At 39.7% G+C, this 22569-nt stretch overlaps 1 protein-coding gene across 10 annotated transcripts; it reads left to right on the top strand.

The window, feature by feature from the left end:
- Positions 1–1392: 1392 nt before the first annotated feature.
- elavl2 (ELAV like neuron-specific RNA binding protein 2) lies at positions 1393–21698 on the top strand. 10 transcript variants are annotated; one of them, XM_061764341.1, is made up of 8 exons: positions 1393–1676; positions 9090–9180; positions 9426–9666; positions 11321–11424; positions 12646–12799; positions 15333–15558; positions 16605–16643; positions 19968–21698. In XM_061764341.1, the coding sequence occupies exons 2-8, from the start codon at positions 9109–9111 to the stop codon at positions 20293–20295; spliced, it is 1164 nt and encodes a 387-aa protein (XP_061620325.1). In that variant the 5' UTR covers positions 1393–1676; positions 9090–9108; the 3' UTR covers positions 20296–21698. The 10 variants fall into 10 exon arrangements, with proteins under 10 accessions (XP_061620325.1, XP_061620323.1, XP_061620324.1 ...); XM_061764339.1 differs by having other exon boundaries at positions 1394–1676; positions 9423–9666; XM_061764340.1 differs by lacking the exon at positions 1393–1676 and adding an exon at positions 2241–2344.
- Positions 21699–22569: the final 871 nt, after the last annotated feature.

The raw sequence follows: 22569 nt of genomic DNA, 5'->3' as shown, positions 1-22569 counted from the left end.
GGGACGTCTGCTTGAAATCTCTGTCAGCTGTATTGTAGGACTTTTTTTTATTTATTTATTATTTTTTCAATCAGTCTGATCTTTCAAATGTAATCTTTGAAAAGGCACTTTGCCAAGTCGCCATGGACAACGGGCACAAAAGGTTCTCCTCTAGATTCACTCGAAGTATTGGGTATATGCCATCTATATGCTAATGATCTAATTGATATTTGTGAGCATGACTAACTCCCAGAGCAGTGAGACTTAAACTGTCATTAAGACGTAAATCCCCGCAAGTGACCTTTTTGGATCCCATGCCCCCACCTGTTTTTTCTTTTTTTTTTTTTTACCTTAAAATATTGTTTGGTTGACTTTTAATGCAGAACACATGCTTTTAGAATCACTGCATTGCTTTTGTCAATATTAAACTAAGCTGAAAATGATTGAATTTAGGTTGTACTTGTATTATTTTAATGTATGTGATTTATTCAAATGTATTTTTTTTTAAATATAGAAATGCATAGAAAAAGCAAAGCATGTTGATCTGAACTATGTTGCTCGCTGAACCACAGTCTCATAAAATATGCTGATGATCCATCTTTTGGACACTATCTCAAAAAGAAAACGAAAACGCATAAAGGATGGCGAGTTTCACAACTAAAAAAGGGGAACAATAGAAATAAAAAAAATTAAGGTTAAGATTTTGAACATCAAGCAAGTTCAAATAGAATAAAATTCAACAAGTTCAAATAAAACAAAACGTTTAAGTTAAAGTATAATGAAGCAAGTTCAGTTAATCGAAATAAGCAAAACTAAATTCAAATCCAACTAATTAAGCAGGTTCAAATAAAACAAAAGTAAAAATTAGCCAAACTAAAATGAAACAAATTCAAACTTAAAAATACCATTAACTTAAACACAATAATGAATGAATGAATCCACCTATCGTAAAAATGAAAAAATGTATTTAAAAAAAAAAAAGATCTGTACATTGACTTTCGAGTGTCGCTTGAAGTCTACCTGGGGGATACCCACCACCCACCAATGAACGCCCACCTTGATGAGTGACAGCAGCGCCGGCCAATGGCATCTCGTGACATCTGGGAGCCAATCCGCGTTGAGCCTGTGCGTTCGTGAGTATGGGTGGATGGAGGGTATACTTCCGCGTCCAGTGCATGTGTACGTTGAATGGGGGGGAGACCGAGAGAAAGAAAGAGAGCGAGCGAGCTGTGATCCGCCTCTCATATATATATTCGCCGGCAGGACTATGTTCCTTTTAAAGACGAGCTCCTCCGTGCGCCGCTCGGCACTCAGTGATGTCGCCTGCTTGTGTGGCCCACCTGTAAAAGCGCGAGGCAGGCACGAGCCAGGGGTTTTTCCTTTTTTTTTTTTTTTTTTTTTTTTTTTTTAATTTTTTTTTTTTTTTATTTGATTCCTTTTATTTCTTCCACCACCACCCCCAACCCATTCGCCTCCTCCCTTTTCCCTTTCCGACCCACTCTCCTTTTGTTCCAACAAGGAAGTCATTTGTGTGTTTTGATTTAATAAATATTTTATTTAACCCCTAATCATTTTATGTCGTTTGTATTTGTCTTTTACGTTTGAACTTTAAAAAAAAAAAAAAAAAAAAAAAAAAAAAAAAAACGAACATCATTGGCTACTTATTTGGACGTCCTTAACTTTCATTTATAAAAACGGTAAGCTGTTGTTGTTGTTTTTTTTTTTTTTGCACGTTGTCTTGTGGCTGTCTTGGAACGGCGGACCGCCTGCCTGCATGTGTGATGCGTTCAAGGTCCCTCTGACGGCACCGAGAGGAAGCATGGATGGATGTATTGCGTAAGAGCGCACGAATGGGCTAAATGTTGCTTCACAGCGATGCCGAGAATATGATAATTTTGTTCAAATCAGGGGCTGGGCCATTATTGTCCGTGCAACTTGCTGTTTTAATGTCCTAGATGTCTCCTTGGGTGCATTTTATCTGCGTGTCAACGTATTCACTTGTACTGTACAAGGCCCTTTTGGGGAGTATTTAAACTCTCCCATAATACCAACGAGTTGTTTCAGTAACTAATATGTATCACTTGTTTTAAACATGACTTAATTTGATCTTTTTTATGACGTTGTTGACGTATGTTGTCCGTCGGAATCACCGCTTACACCTGCGGCCAATCAAGGCATTTAGACCATTTCCGGGTCCGACGCTACGCGCCCCCTGATTGGCCGAGGCCTTGATTAGTTTACTTTGGCCTGCCGCGACCCCCCACCCCCCACCACCGCCCCCCCCCCCCCTAGTGACCAGCACGAACGCCGCAAAGTTCCTAGCGAGCACTCTTTTAACACGCGAAGTCGCTTCAGTGCTTAAAAGGTAAGATGCCATTGCGTATTAGTGTCGAGCTAGTGCGAAAAAAAAAGTTGAAATAAAATCAACGCTACGATGAGTTTGAGCGGGCACTAAGTGGCTAACTAGCAGCGAGCTAAATGGTCGCACATGTCTGCAATTAGTGGAGAAAAGCTCCACGCTTTAATGTGCTACTTTCATATATATATATATATATAGTTTGTAAATGTGTACGATTTTATTTTATTTATTTTTTATTTTTTTAAACGCTTATTTTGTCGGAACTGCACCCTTCCATGGAAGTTTCGAGAGAGTGGGGGGAAACTCGAAACTGAAGTTACTGTAGTCTGCTCGTTCTGAATGCACCTTCGTGGAAAAAGAAGAAAATCACAGGCTGGTTAAAAAAATGGTCGTTTTGTTGCCAATTTTAACACTCCAAATGCATTTCTTTGACTAAAAGAAGTTCCCATTGCAAGCGCGGCTAATTGATAAAATGCAGTTAAAGGCCAGGAAGGAATTGAGGTAGTGCCTTTATTAGTTTTTAAAATTGTATTTATTTTTGGGGGGTTGCACAGGTGTTTCACGTTGGGCAATTAAGCTGGCTGCTCCTCGGCCTTTGTTCATTTTAACCAATAAGCCTTTTTGGAAGATGTGTTTTTAAAAAAAAATGCATTGTAGCTGATATACATTGTGTTTGCATTCTTCCTGAACTTTGTCCTGTGTTTTAGACCTGGGGGCAGTGGGATGTGTGTCAAAATGTGCATTTTGCTGTCATTCGGTACTGGAAAGGATGTCATGTTGCTGGAAGGCGCCCACTGAGACGTCCTTGAACGCTTGTCACGGGCGCTGATGGACAGTACACGGTGCGTGTAGTACACAGCAGTAGTGCTTGTTGCATGAATCACATTGACTGCAGCTGCGATGGAAATGGGACGTGATGGGCCGTTGGGTTAAAAATGTCTTGCAAAGTGATTTCCCCCCCGTTTGTTCCGCATAGATAACTACGTAGATTGTAAAAATAAATTGTCGAAGTCGCCATAGTCGCACACTTGATATACTGGCATTCATAGTATAGCACAACCAACAAAGTGCAAAGACGTAAATCTAATCGAGAAATAAAAAATGAAGGTGAAGATGTTGCATGTTGCTATATGGTAAGAAACTAATATTTTAATGCAATGAGGGAGAGGTATAAATATAGTATGTATGGCAATACGCCTAATATTATACAAAATGTTCAGGAAGTATTTATCTCACACACGGGAAGTGGTTGTATAAATTAATATGAAATGGTATCTTAATGGTAATCTTAAATGTTGACCCATTTTCCCACTGATAAGAAAATGAAGTGAAGGAATCTGTTCCAGGGTCACCATCATAATTGTTAGTAACTTAAATAAGTCTGCAAACAAGAGTCATTGTATTAGAAAACTACGATAATGTGAAACTACTCACCACACCATTTTCATGTTGCATATTAGCCGTTATGGTAATAGCTACATGCTAATTAATTTCCCTCACAGGATGAAGTTTAAAAGTGTGATCCCAAAACACTTATTTCAAACTCGCATTACTCATAAAGTTAAAAGGCTTAAAGATGAATTGATTTCCAAATGCACCCTCAGTGCACATGTGGGTAGGACTTTCTGTAGCAACCCAGGCTTAACTTGGCTCCTCCCCAACATACAAATCTTATCTCTCAGTCGAGATGCATCACCTCAACGTACTACTTTTGCTGAAGAAACATTTTGCGTTATCCCTCTGAACCAAACTATTAAAAAAAAAAAATGCACCCCCCCCCCCAGCCAAAAAAGCCAACAGTCCTATTCAACATGCAAATTAAAAAAGCATCATGGACTTGCATGATATCTGCTTTTTTTTTTAAGTCAGGTTTTTGTAAAAATATTTTCCCCAACTACCGTATATTTTAGTTTGCTATTAAGAGCCAACCTAAAGTTTTGTAAATTCCCGGTTTCATTCCATAAATTCCCTTTGTGTTGCAAAATACCCAAATTCCTTGTCTCAAAAAAGTCACAATGTTATGAGAGTAAAGTTGTAATATTACACAAGTAAAGTCATCTTTTTTTGCTGCGGGTGTCACATCTGCCTCCACTCTGGTGATATTTTGAACCGTCACTTGTGGGGCTTTTTTTTTTTTTTTTCCTCTTCCCCTTTTTCAAGGACAGACATGCCGTGCGGCAGCTCGTCACGCACACTTGGTCAATCGGATCCTCGGCGGAGGGTTCGTGCCTCCCTCGCTTCAAGTGCTGGCTCGCATCAGCACACGCCGAGCTCACTGTTTGCCTTGAGGTCGCGCTTTAACGAGTTCGCCGCTTAGTCACAAACGCTCCGTTATGAAGCTCAAATGTTTACAAACAGCATCCAAGAGTACTAGCGGTGGAATTAAGTGAAAAAACGTAATATGATGGGAAAGTATTGTTTCATCTCACAAAACTGTTTAATGGTATTATAATTATTAATGAGTATTCTGAAAATGTTTCTGATAACATTTAATACTACGTGATTTTTTTAAAAACCCTAATTTATTCTCGTAAACTTTACCAATAATTTTCTTGTACGATTAGAACTTTAAGTCCTTAAGTTATTGCAACATTCTCAAAAATGTGACTGCAGTGGTTCCTTGAAATACGAGTTTGATTTGTTGCGTCACCACGCTCGTAACCAAAAGACTCCAATTACATATCTTATTGAAATTAATAGAAATGCCATTTATTGGTTTTAATAAGGAAAAATAGCACTTTATAAAAGCGTACAGTAATGACCTAATTATATAGAATGTAAAGAATTAAAACCGTTTTTGCCACATTTTTTTGCTCCAATTCAATGGACATTGTGCTGCTCTTTCTGTTGTGCACACTTTGGCCACCTGGGGACAGTATAATACAGAGATGCGGATATAAAATGGTGAACACAACTGCCCAGTAAGCTGCAGTAATTTTGCGTTGTTCTTTGCAGAGGATAAAGAATGTATGCCTGAGTATTGTTGTCTGTCCTCGTGCCGCGTCATGGTTTGTGTTCAAATATCCGTTGCTTAAAGCATCAACACCGATGCAATGTGTTAGCCTATCAGTGGCGTTTTGATCGTGTGTTAGCATGAAGCTAGCGCGAGGCAAATGTGTGGTTAAATGTGTAATTGTCAAGTTTTGTTTGACAGTAAACCTCAATGGAAGTGGCATTTAACAGCTTGAAGCCTCTTTAGTTTGTTCACTCTGCTAACCTGCTGCTTGTTGCAAAGTGAGTTGAGTTAGATTTTGGTTCGCGAGTCAAAGCAAAAAATGGGCAGAACGACAGCTCGTATATTGAAAAAAAAAATCTGTCAGTCTCGGTCATTCATATCTCGCACCGCCGTTTTCTCGTAATATTACAATTTAACACTCCAATGGTTTTCTGCAAAAATTTGACTGCACTCTGGTAAGTTGCAACTTTATGCTCGTAACTCTAGTTTTCTCAGAACAACAGTTTGATTAAAAACAAATGAATAGTGTTAGGAATGTGCTAATGACTATTCAGTATAAGTATATTATATATTTAAATTAACGTAATGTGATGAGCGTTTTACTAGGCGACCTACTAGTGAATATTTTATGTGAACTCTGGGGGTTAGATGAGCAAACAAACCTTTTTCCTATGACAGTGTGACACCTTTTTCTAATATTACGAGTCCACTCTTAGTATTATGTCCTGCTAATTGCTTGCACTCGACAGTGTAACGCTCCATAGGCAAACGTCTGTCTGTCTCTTTTGTCTAGCCGCACACACGGTCAGCGCCTCGCGGTGTTTGCGTCTTGCCAAGATTTCCCATCCAAGTGTTTATCCAGTGAAATATTTGCGTCTGCAAGCGAGACCGTGGCCAATGATTGTGCTTTTGCGCTGAGAATAAAAAGTGGAATAGCGATTCGTCATTTCTGGACAATATGTTCTCTTGTTCCCTGCCTCTTAAGTTTAGCAACAACGCCAAAATGTATCGTTTGAAGCCAGAATCTCCAAATTTGTCCTTTAGTAAAAATCCTGTATATTTTGATTGTCTTTTTGTGCTACTTTATACTATATGCTACAACAACAATTGGAATAAGTTGGTAATATAGGGACTTTATTTTTCAGAAGAAATTTTCATGGATGATAATTTTGAATTATTTTGGTAACGTCCGACTTGGTTTCCTCCTTCATTCGCCCAAAAATATTTTTGTTGTAATGTTATGACTATAGTTTCGTAGCATTCCAATTTGTGTGTGTGTGTGTGTATATTTAAAGTTATTGAAACTAAAGACACTAATGTATTCCTTGGCGCCTCTTCTCACTCATATAACATCACTTTGAGGCAATGAAGACTGTAGTTTACACATTCCTCCAGAGGCGAAGCGTGCTTAAAGCCTTTTTTTTCCTTTTTTTTAAGGTGTGCTGTAAAACTGGCAAAAGAAAAGCAAAGCTTCACCAAACAAACTACGTAGTTTTATTTCAATGAGAATCCGCGAGCTGGATGATTATCGTACGGTGCGAAATGCCATAGACGGGTTAATGGAAATGAGCGCGGTCATTGTAAACCTTCAGACAACTGAAGTTTAACACGGATGCTCAAAGCCGCATGTTTTTTTTCTGCTCCGCGGGAACGAGGAATATTATTGGAGCTTAGTAAAGGACCTTCTTTGCCACTTTTTGTCTCATCCAGAGCACACTGTTGGCCGGCATGTTGCGGCATAAGTTGATAATAGGCTGATTTATGACTGTGTCGAGCGGTTTGCCACCGTGGAAGTGCTTGTTTAGTGTGTTGACGGTGTGCAAGCAGATAGCTGTGTTCAAACAGATGGTTCAGGGAGACAATTGTGCTGAAGTAGACGTCCGTTCGTTATACTGGCGGGACAAAAATGCATTGCCACAAACGGGCGAAGACGGTAAGTGTGATGGCTCTCACTCGTTTGTTTTGCTGGCTAATGAAGAAAGGTGTTTATTTGGTCACCAAAAAAAAAGTTACCATTGCCACTGTTGTCACTTCTGTTGAAATTTTTTTGTTGAACTTCGTGGGTGGATGTTTATTTTGAACTTTGCACTGCTGTCGACGTCAACTCTGTTGACATCCAGAAATCAATTGTTTTTGCACATTTGGCTGCGTAGTCTCAGTTGTGCTTGGTTCAGTTGTATCTTTGGCCAAACTGTGTGTGCCTCCAAACACTAGGTGGCAACAACGCTGCTCCTTTATCAACAAGGAAGAGGTCGTATGTGGTCTGGATTTGCTGACAAATCCAGCAGTTCGTGATAACTTGATTTTATTTTTTGCACAAGGATCTGCTTTTTCTTGTGGTTATAGTGGCTGTGCAATATGTTAACCAAATTCCTCACAGAACATTTAAGTATCAAATAAATTATAGAATTTTATCAACAGATGCAGTACAGTGATCCCTGGTTCATTGTTTCTTTAAATAATGTCCACGTGCTTAACATTATTTTAAAGTTATTAAAAGACACTTTTTAAACGCATTGGAAATGTATTTGAATGCACTGAAATTTGTGAGCATAAAATATGAAAAATACTCTAATCATAGTTTAAGACTTAAATTACCCACATTTAAACTAGGCAGAGTCAGTCACTTGACTTTGAGCATCTGCCGTTAGAGTCCTGATCTGATACCTTGTTACATGCATTAAGACTGTACATCCAAATTTTCTTAATCCTGTTTTTATTTTTTATTCAAATAAGTAACCCAAGTTCCAACGTACCTTTTTGTCCAGTGCAGCAGTGGTTAAAACCAAGTAAACAAATAAAATACTATCCTGTCTGATCCTTCCACTTAGAGCAGTAACAAAATAAAGATGTCAAATTAGAGTATATTGTGTGAAATAAAACTAAGCTGTTGTTGTTCCATTTAGTAATATCTTTATACCTCAGTATTGTAATTATTATTATTTTTTTACTTCGTGACTTAAAAAATGAAAGGAAAGCCGATCTTTCTCACCCAAATACTGATAAGCTGAAAAATTAGGTATCGGGACAACTCTGATTTAAATTTATTAAAACACGCATTTTAAACTCCTAAATTTTTTTAACACAAAATTTGCAAGTATAACATTTATAGAAAATACTGTACGAATGTCATTTCGGATAAAAAAATTTTTTTTAACATTAACACTGCGATTGAATATTGGAAAATAAAAAAAGTCCTTAATGATTCTGTTTAATGCATTGCACATAAGTTAAATATAAACTGTACCTAAAATGTTTGAAAACAAGCAGATCTTAAAAAGATTATTGCAAATGTATTGTGCTTAATAATTAAATACAACGGAACTGTACTTAACAAAAGCCACTAATTTTGAATATTGAATTCAGTAATTTTTTCACATACCACTAGAGAAAGCTTGTGTATCACTGAGAATCACTGCAAAAGTTGATAGAAAAATAGTTTTTGTTAAAATTGGAAAACTCATATGCGGATATGATTGAAAACAGAAGATCCAGATGTATGGTCACTTTTTGAACACAGAGGTTTTCCTTTAAAATATTGACTTCTTTTGGCTTGCTTTTCTCAAGTGCACTGATTGTGTGTGATTCTCGGAGGTGGTGATTTTATTTTTAATGTGGCAGTTGGCCGTCAACACTCGGGGATGTCGCTTATCCCCCTGGACTTTTCTCACGCCTGTTGTTGACTCGTCGGGGGGGATGATGACTGAGCGACAGCGTCGGGTCGTGGCGCGCGTTCGACGCCGAATGTTGCGTGTCCTCTGTTGTGATCTAACATGTTCTGTGTCCACATTTCAGACAGCGTCTCCGCACTAACATGGCAGTCAGACTGTGCGATGTGGCTTCTCTTCTTAGAAGTGGCTCGTGGGCATCCGAGCCTTGGACCGGGGTTTGTGCCACTTCCTTGTTCTCCCGGCCTTACCCAATCACGTTAGCTCTTCTTTCTCCCTTTCCTACTCATCGGTGACTGTGTATCGGTGTGGTTGAAAAACTGAGGGCCAATCGGGGGGGGGGGGGGGGGGCGGGGGAAGTGATGTTAGTTGGTGTAACTTCACCTGGTCCACGGCTCCAGTGTGTGAAGAACGGTCGAAACCGCAGTTTTACCAGACGCCTCTCCTCGTTCTCATTTAGCAGGTAATTGCCGCCATGGAAACGCAGCTGTCCAACGGGCCCACGTGCAACAACACTAGCAACGGGCCGTCCAGCATCTCCAACAACTGTTCCTCGCCCGTGGAGTCGGGAAGCCTGGAGGACAGCAAGACCAACCTGATCGTCAACTACCTGCCGCAGAACATGACCCAGGAGGAGCTCAAGAGTTTGTTCGGCAGCATCGGAGAGATCGAGTCCTGCAAGCTCGTACGAGACAAAATAACAGGTAACCTCGTTTAGCCAGTAAAATCCGGGACGCTCCTTCACCGGGAATTTGTGAAATGAGTCCTCAAGCACCATCTGTTCACTAAATGATAAAGTTTGTGCTGTTGGGCCTTGGAGTGAAATTTCAGGATGAACTTAAAATGCACTCTTGCCTTTAAATGTAAACTGTATTGGACCCTGTGTCCAACTGCGAGGCTTCAAATGGGATGCTTTCAGAGGGGAGTGTCCACTGAATTTAGGGTCATCAGCAGATTGGAACAGAGCTTGAGACTGGAAGAGTCACAGAAAGGCACACAAGTACCGTAATCTCTCGTGTATAATGTGCAAAAATTTGTCAAGTCGATGGTGTGCATTATACATGAGTATAGGGGAAAATGGAAAAAACTTTCACATTTCTAAATTTATGCCGCCATCTAGAGGTTATGAAAATGCTGTATACTTTCATTCCAATATGCCACTGTCACCTAGAGGTTATGAGAGAGGTGTACACTTTCATTCCAATATGCCACTGCCACCTAGAGGTAATGAAAAAGGTGTAGCCTACACTGTCATTCCAATATGACGGGTACGTATGACTGCATATATGTACAATTGTGCTCATCAGTTGTGCTCCAAAGTTACATACCCCGGCAGAATAATTTTTTTTAATGTATTTTATTTTTTAATACGACCGATGACTGAACAACCATCATTTTCTTGGTTATGTTTTGTTTAATTATAATGCTTTTCTGAAATGCTTGCCAGTTTAATTTGAATCCCATTAAAATAAAATAAAATGTTTCGCCTGGCCCTTCATGTTTTCTTTAAAGAATTGTACCCATCTTACAAATTCTGCTTGGGTAATCAAACATATGTGCACAACTGTGTGTTTTCTCATTTACTAACTAAAAGTAGGGCTGTGAATTTGAAATTATGAGCAAGTAAATAAAAAGAGTATTACGGGTTCAAATAAAGTGCTTACCTTCAGAATGATTCTTTGAAAAAAAAATGTAATACAGATACTTTGTTTTGATCATATGGGTAGAAGCAAACCCATTATACATTATACAGAAGGATTTTCCAGAATTTGGAGGTCAACTTTGGGGGTGCGTATTCTCCATGGGTGCGCATTATACATGAGAAATTATGGTAGATCTGCTTGGGGAGAAAAACCTGTTGTGAATTTTACTCTTCGGTTCCTTGTTAAAGAACAGTATTTTGTGTAAAAAGTAGTAAAACATTGAACAGTTGGGCATTGAAATGTTTAGGGTTCATGTCATTTGTCAAGATGGTCCGTCGTCTGTTTAACACAGTAGTTTTGTATTGTTTTTACACTATATTAAAGTAATAGTTTGAGTAAAAACAAGCTCTCCTGTCTCATAAGAGTTGTGGTTGGAAGCTGACATGCGTAAACGGCATGTAAAGGCGCTGTCTGAATTATTATTATCTTGTCTTCCCTTATTATTTCGACATCACTTGTGGTAGTCTGTTAATATACAGAATATTGTGTTGAATCTTGAAGTAAAGCCAAAAGTGACTTCACAGTCAGTCGGGGCTGGGAAGAAATGTGTCATTTGTCGTTTTTGCTACATTCACACACACAACGTGACAAATGACTGGTTTTACAGTTTAAATGTGCCGTAATAATCAAGCAAGCGCGATGTGGCGCTTTTCAGGGCAGAGCCTCGGCTACGGATTTGTGAACTACGTGGACGCCAAGGATGCGGAAAAAGCCATCAACACATTGAATGGCTTGAGACTTCAGACCAAGACCATCAAGGTAAGATGTCGCCCCAATCTTTTTAGCGTTCATAAGTCGCGGCATAACGAGGCTGGAGGAAAAACGTGGGTCGCTGGGAAGGGAGCTTATTGTTACAAGCGGAGCAGGACTGTTTCTATGGTTTCGTGCGGCGTACAAGCGCCTGTATGCATTTACCGGGAGGGGGCGGTCATTAGCATTCATCAGGCGGTGGCGCCGGCGCAGTCGTCACACTCCGTGCGCTGCCCGGGGAGAAAGAAGAAGGGAGAGTGGGCTTGGGCAACAGCAGCTATTACAAAGCTGCAGTGGATGAAAGTGAAGGTGGCGGCTCTCACCCAGGACCACCTTGACCGCCTCTTTCTCTTACAAATTATGCGGGAGCAGCTGTGAAAAATTATTAAACTGGTCAAAGCGAGCAAATGCATTCCAAAAAATGTTTTTAAAAATTGCCCTATACATATGTGCACATAGTCTGCAAGGAATTGTACAAAGAAAAAGTCAAGATTTTGCACCTGCAAAGACACAAGAAGTCTAACAGTTTGGTTGGAAGCGATTAAGGCTCACTTTGTCCATGCAACCTTTATTGAGCAGAGGCGCGTAGGGACGGTGCAGCAAATAGCAAAAAAAGTTATTGACACTCCCCGAGAGTGTGTCTGTCTATATTAGCGGTTCAAAATGTAAATATACCACAAACTATGATCCCAAAACAATTTGTTTCAAAATCATTTTCCTCCAAGTATTTTGATAATTAATTAATCATTCAGAGAGATTGTTTCACTTAGCATTGAATCCGTGGAATTTCAGACTCTCAACAGTAAATATTGTGATTTCTGTAGGCCCGATTGAATTAAATGAAAGCGGCCTTTGCGTTTAATGTGGTTTTACTTTGGAAAACGTTTAACATTTTTGCATCTTTTCTGACGTTACGGATCAAACCAGTGACTGAATCATAATGTATGTTTGTGCATTTTCTGCACTGCCAATTAGAAATAATGTCCCTTAAAAATAAATGAGATTGCATTTTCCCTAAACGTTCCAGATGCAACACAAATTTTGCATGCCTCAAAAATATTCAAGTGAAGATGAGATGTTTCGCGTGTGTATTAATTTCTTCACCCGCGCTTATTGGACTTGGTTGATTTATGATGACCCTTTTTAGCTTCAGGGGTCTTGCAAAAAGATAACTCCAACAGATGTACTGTATGCGGGAATGCGCTCATGCGAACGGCACCGTGCCCGTAGGTGTCCTACGCGCGTCCGAGCTCCGCCTCCATACGAGATGCAAATCTGTACGTCAGCGGCTTGCCGAAGACCATGACTCAGATGGAACTGGAGCAGCTCTTCTCCCAGTACGGCCGCATCATTACCTCACGCATTCTGGTGGACCAGGTGACCGGTGAGTAGGATCCTCTTGTTTTTCCCTTTCCTTTTTTCATTAGTTACCCTTAGGCAATGCTTTTTATTTCTTTGTTTTTTTTTTAAAGCACTGTTCCTTAATAGGGTTGTGGGTAAGCACTGGAGCACCTATAGAAAATCTATCCATTCACATTACACACTATACATAACACTTATGGACAATTTAGGCTTCAATAAACCTACACAAAATAACCATGAATGTATTTGAAGATGCTTTTGTGAATTTTAATACAAAACTGTAAAACAATCACAAATTGTCAATTAGCGTTTGCGTATTTTAGTGCAATTTGCTAAAAGTCACCCTAGCGGGTGGAGAGCAGCCCTAGCAGATATCTTAACCTCAAAACTGTGAGGCACATGTGCTAAACACTAGGGCCAACAAAAGCACTCAAAAACTCCCAAATTTAGTGCCTGAAGCCATTTTCACTTTAGTTGTTTGGTAAGCAAAAAAAGGTGTAACAAAGCCACAGAAAGTCTTCCATTTTGCTTTGCAGGGGACATTTGAGAGCCACATTTGCTGGTTGTACAGGGTCTGGGTTTTCTAACGCCTTGCTTCTCGATACTTCAACTACGACCTGGAAGCTTTTAAATAACAAAAAGTACAGTGATTTTTCGTGTATGACACGTTCTCACGTAGAATACAAGATCCACACCAAAAATCAGGGAAACCCTTCTTACCTCTCCAGGTGTCAGGAACCTTTTAACCGAAGAGAGACACGAAAGCCAAATTTTGAAATGTTTTTCCGTGAGCGCCATATGTTTTTTTAACACTGAAAACTAGAAGTGTGTTTTTTAAAGCAAGACCAACAATTTTACAATGCATTTTTGAAGTTATACTAAGGCCCAAAGTACGGCGCTGCGTTTGTCCTTGTCTTGTTTCCGTCACTTGATTTGCCATCATGATGGTACAATTGTGAACAGTTCTTGCTGACAGAGGCATGTCATTTATTAGTTTAACATTAGCCAAAAAGTCAGCAAAAAGTTAATCGGACACATCAGGCGAAAACGCTTCGGCGTACTCGCCATCTGTGAATTGCTTTCTGTTCCTCACTATTGCTAAAGAACCAGCAAAGCTCTGCGAATTGCAGTCACCATGGAGTTGCCGCTGACTAGCTTGCACTCTGCACGGTAGGTAGCGTTCGGCATGCCTTCTTCCCGCTGGATATTCAGACGCAAATGTAGCATGGCGTGTGTGGAAATGTGGCTTAATATTTGACAGTTTCATCGATTAAATTTTATCATTGCATATTAGACACGCTGCACAAAGGTGAATTATTGTCCATTCGGGCTGAAGTTTACAGTTGTTTCTTTTCGCCATTTGTCAAAAGCTACTTGACTGTTTGATTGAAAGGAGGAAAGTTTACTTGTTGAGGTCGCAATGACCCAGCTAGGCAACGTTTTAGTTGTGTTGTACAGAAAAAGTCACGAGTAGGTGAGTTCACAAATGAGTTCACTGTATATCCACATCGGCTTTAATTAGGTTTTCTCAAATCCTTTGCCTTTTGTCATTTTTTTTCCTCCAAAGAGTCGGAATAAAATGACACAGCAGGGGCCTGAAAAATGCATCACGGGTGTATCGGTGCGAAATACCAAAATGCAATTTTCCACCCGAGATGTTCATAAATATGCATGGGGTGGGTAGAATATCAAATGGGTGCAAAGTAGCAGGACTCTGCCGCTGGAGCGAGAACTATTCCGTGGCGAGAAATGAAATGCATTTCCGCCATCTGTTTCGCCGCCGTCGTGCGAAGACAAACTCGAATCAACGGAATGTTTCAGCAAGACATTTGCCAAACGCAGGATTCCTCCAGCTACACATTGTATGACAGACACTTGTTCTTGACCAGTTTGCTTACAGCTGTACCAACAAGGATAATGGGGGGGGAAAAAATCAAGTCTGCGGTTGTGCCGAGGCCCCCCTCAACAAGCGAAAAGGATTTAATAGCATGTTTGTGGCTGATGGGCTTCCTTCTGAATTACACCTTTAGATTTTTAACAAATGTATTTAACTTTAGTTTTTGTTTTTGTTTTATTGCCTTGGCTTTTGTGTGAAGAAATTTACTTTGAATCTTGGTGACATAATGTTCCCCGAAATTGGTCATTTGTGAAAACAACTGGGGGGAGGGGGGTATTGACCAGTCTATATTTTTTTGAAAAAAAAGTAATTGACATACGGGACTTTGGGTTCTCTGCGAGGCTATAGACAAAACAAACATTTGCACCTGTACAGTTTAGTCTTCAGTGAATTTACATAAAATTGACACATTTTCAAAAGTATTTTAAGTGACATTCTTGTAGAGAAGAAGTGTAAACCTATCCAAAATAACGTGAAGTAGAATTTAGTTTTTTTTGGGGGGCGGGGGCACAAAGTAAATGTCATTGACCCATTTATAGAAGTCCAACTTTATTGTCACAAAATTAGTGATTCAGGCAGGACTTTTTTGAAATTCTGGAAAACATTTTGCACGGTTACGAGTACCCCCCGAACACGGTCCCTGTGTTTTGTTGCGCAGGTCTTTCCAGAGGCGTGGGCTTCATCCGCTTTGACCGGCGGGTGGAGGCCGAGGAGGCCATCAAGGGTCTCCACTGCCAGAAGCCGCCCGGCGCCGCCGAGCCCATCACGGTCAAGTTTGCCAACAACCCGAGCCAGAAGACCAACCAGGCGCTGCTGTCCCAGCTGTACCAGTCGCCCAATCGAAGGTACCCGGGACCGCTCGCACAGCAGGCACAACGCTTCAGGTAAAAGGGGCACAGCCAAATTAATGGAAATTATCATTTGAATTAGCCACCGGGTGTCATCACAAATAGTTTTTTCTTCACGTGTACACACTCATCCCATTTGAATTCCTTCGCCGACCTAAAGAGTTTGTGTGATGTCGAATTGAAGTGTTTAAATGTTACTAAACATTCACATAAACGCCAGTTCAGGGAGCCTTCTGCACCAAGAACAGACAGCAGCGTGGTGCCGCGGGGGGGGAGTACATACGGCGACCGAATATCCCATGAGGCAGGACCACGACGGCCACCACGTTCAACCACAGCTCCCGGTGCAGAGGGCTCCCTCTGAGGAAACACTGAAAGATCATAAGACAATAGACCTAACTCAAAAAGAAAAACTTATCTAAAACCCCGTGTTCAATAAAAAGCGAAGACTGGAAAATGGCATAAAAATAAAGATAAAATACAATGAATAATACCATGTGAAAAAGATTAAGGAAATAAGTACATTGTACATTAGTCATTCACTGCCAGTCCTCCATGTGAAGATAGATATTTGAATTCAACAAATGTTTTATTTTCTCAGTAACTGCATAAAACTGAAATAAAGTGAATGTTAAGTAGCATTTTTACACCTATTTTAGCACTGTGTAAAACTATTTAAAAAAAAGAATCTGTTGTTGACCCAAACAGAAATGGCGTACTGTATGAATGTGTCTGAAATAGTCTAGTCTTGCTGAATGTTTTAAATGCTACTTTAACATTGACTTTTGTGTTGGGTTGTTGATTTAGTGTTCTAATGCACATCCAAGTTACATAAGATTCACCATTTTTATGCTTTGTCAACATTCCGAATTTGTCGTGTTTCCTAATTTTGTTTCAAAATGTACATGAATGAAACTATTTTGTTTTCTTCCATAAATATTGTCGAAATGTAGCCTCCCCCTCATCTGCACTTGAGTACTAAATAAAGGCGCCTGGCCACCATTTGGAGAAATACTGTACATATAAATGGATTCTGCTTATGATAGGATGTTGACGCGCTCATATCCACTTTGTGTTTTTAGGCTGGACAACCTGCTGAACATGGCTTACGGTGTGAAAAGGTACGTGGATTTTTATTGATTTAGTTTCGCTCTTAAATTTAGCGTAATTTCTCGTGTATAATGCGCACCCCCAAAGTTGACCTAAAAATTCTGGAAAACTCTTCTACCATTGTATAATGCATTTTTCCAATGCACGATTTTGCGTCTACCCATATGATTTGTAAGAAGTGTACAATTATTTTAAGAAAACATGTACCAGGTGAAAAGCATTTAATTTTATTTTAATGGGATTCAAATGAAACTATCAAGCATTTCAGAAAAGCATTATTAAAGAAAACATAACCGTAAAGAAATTTATGATGGTCAGTCATCAGTCGCAAAAAAAAAAAAAAAATCACAAATTCTCCCTGGGTATGTAAACTGATGAGCACAATTGTACATGTATGCAGTCATATGTCTACACCTTTTTCATAACCTCTAGGTGGCATACTAGGATGAAGGTGTACAGCTTTTTCATAACCTCTAGATGGCGGCACGCATTGATATATTGCGAAGGTCTTTTTCATTTTCTTGTCTACCTATGTATAATGCGCACTATTGACTTTTGCCAATTTTTTGGTGTAAAGAATGCGCATTATACATGAGAAATGACGGTAGTTATGTTATTGCTTTGTTAGTAAAAAACTCAGCCAATGCGTGTGGATGCATTAATAAATAAGGATTTATAGTGTACTCATTGAAATAGTTCCAAAATGGAAGCACAGAAAAGGATTTTATTGGCCCTCCAAAAGACGTTGGCGTTGTAAAACAGGTCAGTTTGACCCACAACAAAAAAGTTTTAGTTTCCCAAAATGTAAGTATTATAACCAGCTTCATAACTGACACCATTTCTAAAAAAATATATATATTTTTTTTGACATGAAAAATGTATTTTGTCGTCTTTACACTTTAAAATGGTTCCATTTGACCATTTACAAGTGTATTGTACAAAGACCAACTTAAAAAGTAAACTATTTCTCAATTTTTATGCTTTAAGTAAGGTGAGTTTAACCCACAACGTAATAGGGAGTTTTTGAACGGAGTTTCATATAGAAGTGACAGACTCTCGCTACAAAAGAATCAGTTGCGATCGGAGTTGACTCGTGACTCCCGATTTGGTGAGGGAGGGTGACAAATCCTGATTAATCTTATACCCTCTCCAAAAAAATGTTTCACCAAGGTTTGCTGTGTGTTAAATAGATGAAAGTGATTAAATTGATTTGTTAAATGAGGTGTGGCTTTTACACACGGCGTGTCACATGTCAGGAAGGACGATGCGGCGTCGCACTGTTCTGGGCCGCTGTTGTGCCGCATTGCACCAGCGACATGCACACTTGCGCTTCCGCGAGTAGCTCCCCTTGATCATCTACGGACTGCTTGCGTCAACCGTCTTTTGCACGGTGACAATGGACGTCCCCCCCCCCCCCCGTCTTTACGACGCGTCTTTGTCGGCCAAGCTCTCTCCTTGACGGCGGGGTGCGCACCTGTCACGGTGGATGTTCCGCGCGAGGCTAACCAATAATAATAGCTAATCTCGCGCAACACCGCCTGAAAATTCGTCCACCTTCCAACAGCACTTTGCCTTTCGTCCTTTTCAAAATTGTAAAAATGTCATTTTTCTAGTTTGCCATTTGGGTTGGGTAGAAAGTTGCACTCAACGCGTATGCCCATAAAATGAAAGTTGTCTGATTTGTGCATTTTAGCCCTGTGTAAAACCAGATGAATGTTAATAGAATTTTTTAGCACTAACCACATAAAAGCAAAATAAAGTGACATTGAAAAGTTGTATTTTAATAAGGAAAATTGATGTTGTTTAGATTTTACTTTATAAAAACGGTAATAACTAGAGCGAAACAGTTTAATGATTTGAACGTGGCAATCCAATTGAGAGTGCTGTGCTTGCCTTGGCCACCAGGTGGTAGTACAGTATAATTGTTATGCAGACACGAATAAAGAATCTTCTACTACTGTGACTCGGCAAGATGCTGTAATATTAGTCTCTTATCGTAGGGGATAAAGAATATATCTTGAGCGTTCTTATGTGATGTTTGTGTTGCTCCACCATTTAAATCTGTGGCTTCCAAAACTGCAACTATCGATGCTAACCATTAGCACGTTACTGCTCATGAAGCTAAGCGGACTTATTTTTTCCCCCTTAAGGCCAAGCTCCGTTGTTTTAAATGCACAAAGTGTAATTTGCTGAACGACTACTTGTGGACTTGCAATTGCTGTAATTGAACCCATAAATCTGTCCACTGAGTGTCATCAGCAGGTTGTAACAGTCATCAGTCGATGGGGACTATAGGGGTTTTGGCCTTGTCGAACAGCAAGTTGTGCAAAAAGTACTGAAACTGTTGGACGTGTATTCAAAAGTTTCAGTCCAAAAAAAAAACCAAAAAGTCAAATTAAGTTACTGTAATTTGTCATGCGCACCCATGTATAATATGCACCCCCAAAGTTGACCTCAAAATTCTGGAAAAGCCATGTATATTGCATTTTCACAATGGATGATTTTGCTTCTACCCATATGATCAAAACATGTTTTGTCTGTATTTTGTTAGGTTCCCCCCCCCCCATTAATTGAACCTGTAATACTTTTTTATTTACTTGCTCTTCTTCTAAAATTCACAGCCCTACTTTTCTTTAGTAAATGAGGAAACAGACAGTTGTGGTCATGTTTGATTAACCAGGCATAATTTCTAAGATGGGTACAATACTTTAAAGAAAACATGAAGGGCCAGGTGAAACACATTTAATTTTATTTTAATGGGGTTCAATTTAAACTGTTAAGCATTTCAGAAAAGCATTATCATCAAACAAAAGATAACCATAAATAAATGAATGGTGGTTCAGTAATCAGTCGTATTTAAGAAAAACTAAATAAATAAATAAAATTAAACAAAAAATAACTCACATTCTGCTCATATGTAAAGTTATGAGCACAACTGTACATATGCAGTCATGCGTAGCCCTGTCATATTGGAATGAAAATATAGGCTACACCTTTTTCATAACTACTCGGTGGCGGTGGCATATTAGAATGAAAGTGTACACCTTTCTCATAACCTCAATGTGGCGGTGGCATATTGGAATGAAAGTGTACCGCTTTTTCATAACCACTAGATGGCGGCATATATTTATAAAAAAAGTTTTTTTCAGTTTACCCTATACCCATGTATAATGAGTTTTGACAAATTTTTGGGGGGGGATAATGTGCATTATACACAAATTACTGTGTATGTAAAGGTCAGAGGGCATTTTTCTGTCAGTTTTTTCATTTCTTTTTGTCTTTATTTGGGGGGGGCGCGGCTGTGTTGAACGCGCTGCGTTTGTGGTGTGTCACAGCAGGTTCTCACCCATGGCCATCGACGGGGTGACCAGCCTAGCCGGCATCAACATCCCGGGCCACAGTAGCGGCTGGTGCATCTTCGTGTACAACCTGTCCCCCGACGCCGACGAGAGCATCCTGTGGCAGATGTTCGGGCCGTTCGGCGCCGTCACCAACGTGAAGGTCATTCGCGACTTCAGCACAAACAAGTGCAAAGGCTTCGGCTTTGTCACCATGACCAACTACGACGAGGCGGCCGTGGCCATCGGCAGCCTCAACGGGTACCGCCTGGGCGACCGCGTGCTGCAGGTGTCGTTCAAGACCAACAAAACCCACAAAGCTTAAATGCGCGCTCCACTGGCGTTCGTCCTTTTTGTTGCTTTAGCTCAACGCGTTTTGTGCTCGTGCCGTTCCGTGTTGTTGTGATTCTGGTTCCGTTTCATTTGCTGTTTTCTTTTCCCCGACTGTTTTATTGCGCACGTTGTCATATTTTCAGTCGGTTCTTGGTTTTGTCTGCGCTTACTGTATAATGGATGAAAAGAAAAAAAGACATTCTTAAAGCAAGTACCTTGCCAAAGAGCTCCAAACCTCTTTGATGTGGGTTTAAAAGCGTCTATTTTTATAAAAAAAGAAATTTGGAAAAACTTTTTACTGGATCTGGAAGATAAATGATGATTAAAAAAAAAACAAAAACAAAAAAAACAGTATTTTGACTGTGAAATATCTTGATCTGATACCTTGTGATGCTTTTCAACTTTACAAGAAAGTTTGCAGCGGCATAAACAGTCGTCTTCGGCCATCTTTCTAGCAGCCTTTTTCCCCACATCGATTCGCGAAGGCGTCTGACACAAAAGTAGCGAGAATGCAGAGCGCTCTCAGAACAGGTCTTCCCGGCCGGCGTAGCGGCGGACCCGCAAGGTCCGTCCCTCCCCTCCCGATCGAAAAGGCTTTTTTTTCTTTTTTTTTTTTTTTTTTTTTTTATTTTTTTTTTTAAATATAACAGAATTTAAAAAAGCGTCAGCATAAGTGTGTAAATAAATAACTTTTTTTTTGTTGACTATTTGGCCAAATTGTGCTTTAAGTTTAACTTTGAAGTTGAAATCCCTCCTTAGTTTGCCAGATGAGGCGTTTTCGGCGCATTCGGTTTGTTTTGTCGATAGTCTCGTCTAGAAGAGGAAAAAAGGCAAAAAAATCTTGTAGACATTGCTTTTGTTTTACATAAATACATTGTAGATATACAAGTGGTAAGAAAGGCTGACAAACCACACGTTTGAGCTCTTTATCTTTACGTCGGTTCATATTCACATATCTATGGATATATACATTACGTGACGCATATATGAACATAAATGGTCAAACGGTGTATGAATGGCTTTATCCACTGTAGCGGTGAGAACGATATAGTTGTCAATAATTGGATGTTAGGGTTGACTGACTAATACAGAGCAGCAGTGTGCTTATACGCATTATTGCATTATGAATATCTTTGCAACTCTTGTTTAGCTGTTTCTCCCTTTTGTTTTGTTTTTTTGCGCGTCACCTTTGTTTTGACTGTGAGGATGATTCATGGAAGTTGTAAACTTGTTTTAGGTAGAGTTGTTTTGCTATGGTTGGAACCCAATAACTTTGTGTTCAGTATCTAGAAGGATGTACATTTCTTTTGTTTTTTTTATTATTTTTTTATATAAATACATTGGAATTGATTTTCCCCTTGTTGAGTACATCAATAAATAAGTTTGAAGGGCAAAGCTAAGTCTGTTTTATTTGGAGGATCTCATCCCCGACCCGGAGAGGGCACACCACACTTTTCCGACTGAGGATGAAGGTCTTTGGATTTGGAGGTGCTGATTCTCAACCCAGCCGCTTCACACTTTTTGAATGTTTTTTTTTTTTTTTTAAACTAAACCCTGTTTGTTATATAATGTTTTCTCCCAAATATTTTGTTTTCAAGGTTTTAAGATGTGGGGTTTTGGAAAAATATAGTATTTGATTTATGTATTTATTTATTTCCCCCTCTTCGAGAAGACGAACCGGAAGGGACGAGGCTCGGTAAGTGTAACCGACAAAGTACATGCATCAATGAAAGTGACACAAGTACAGTACTGTAGTTTATTTTTGTCTTTGCACGGAGGAGAAGGAAGCGGTTGGGATAGAAGGCAGAGTAAAACTAGCGGGGTACAAAGTACACACCGGCACACAAGTCATTGTACAGTATACGGTATCGCAGGGTAGATGATGGGACGAGAGGCCGAGTAAGTCAGGGTAACCATCAATGTACACGCGTCAATGAAAGTGCCAAGTACTGTAGTTAATGTCATTGCAGGGCGAAGGAGCTGCCAGTAGGGACGGAAGGCGCAGTCGACCCGGAGCAGGATAAGTATATGCATAGGTTTTAAAGCACATCATCGCGTTTACCATCATTTCTCGTGTATAATATAATGTATTTTTCCAATGCATGATTTTTGCTTCTACCCGTATGATCAAAATCAGGTATCTGTATTTTGTTAGTTTATTCAAATAATTATTCTGAAGTTAAGCACTTTATTTGAACACAATACATTTAATAAATTGACAAATTTACAGCCCTACTTTTATTTAGTAAATTAGAAAACACACAGT

The sequence above is a fragment of the Phyllopteryx taeniolatus genome, chromosome 23 (genome assembly GCF_024500385.1).
Source record: "Phyllopteryx taeniolatus isolate TA_2022b chromosome 23, UOR_Ptae_1.2, whole genome shotgun sequence".
Classification (NCBI taxonomy): domain Eukaryota; kingdom Metazoa; phylum Chordata; class Actinopteri; order Syngnathiformes; family Syngnathidae; genus Phyllopteryx; species Phyllopteryx taeniolatus.
The sequence above is the reverse complement of the archived record's forward strand: the minus strand, read 5'-3'. Positions and strand labels throughout refer to the sequence as shown.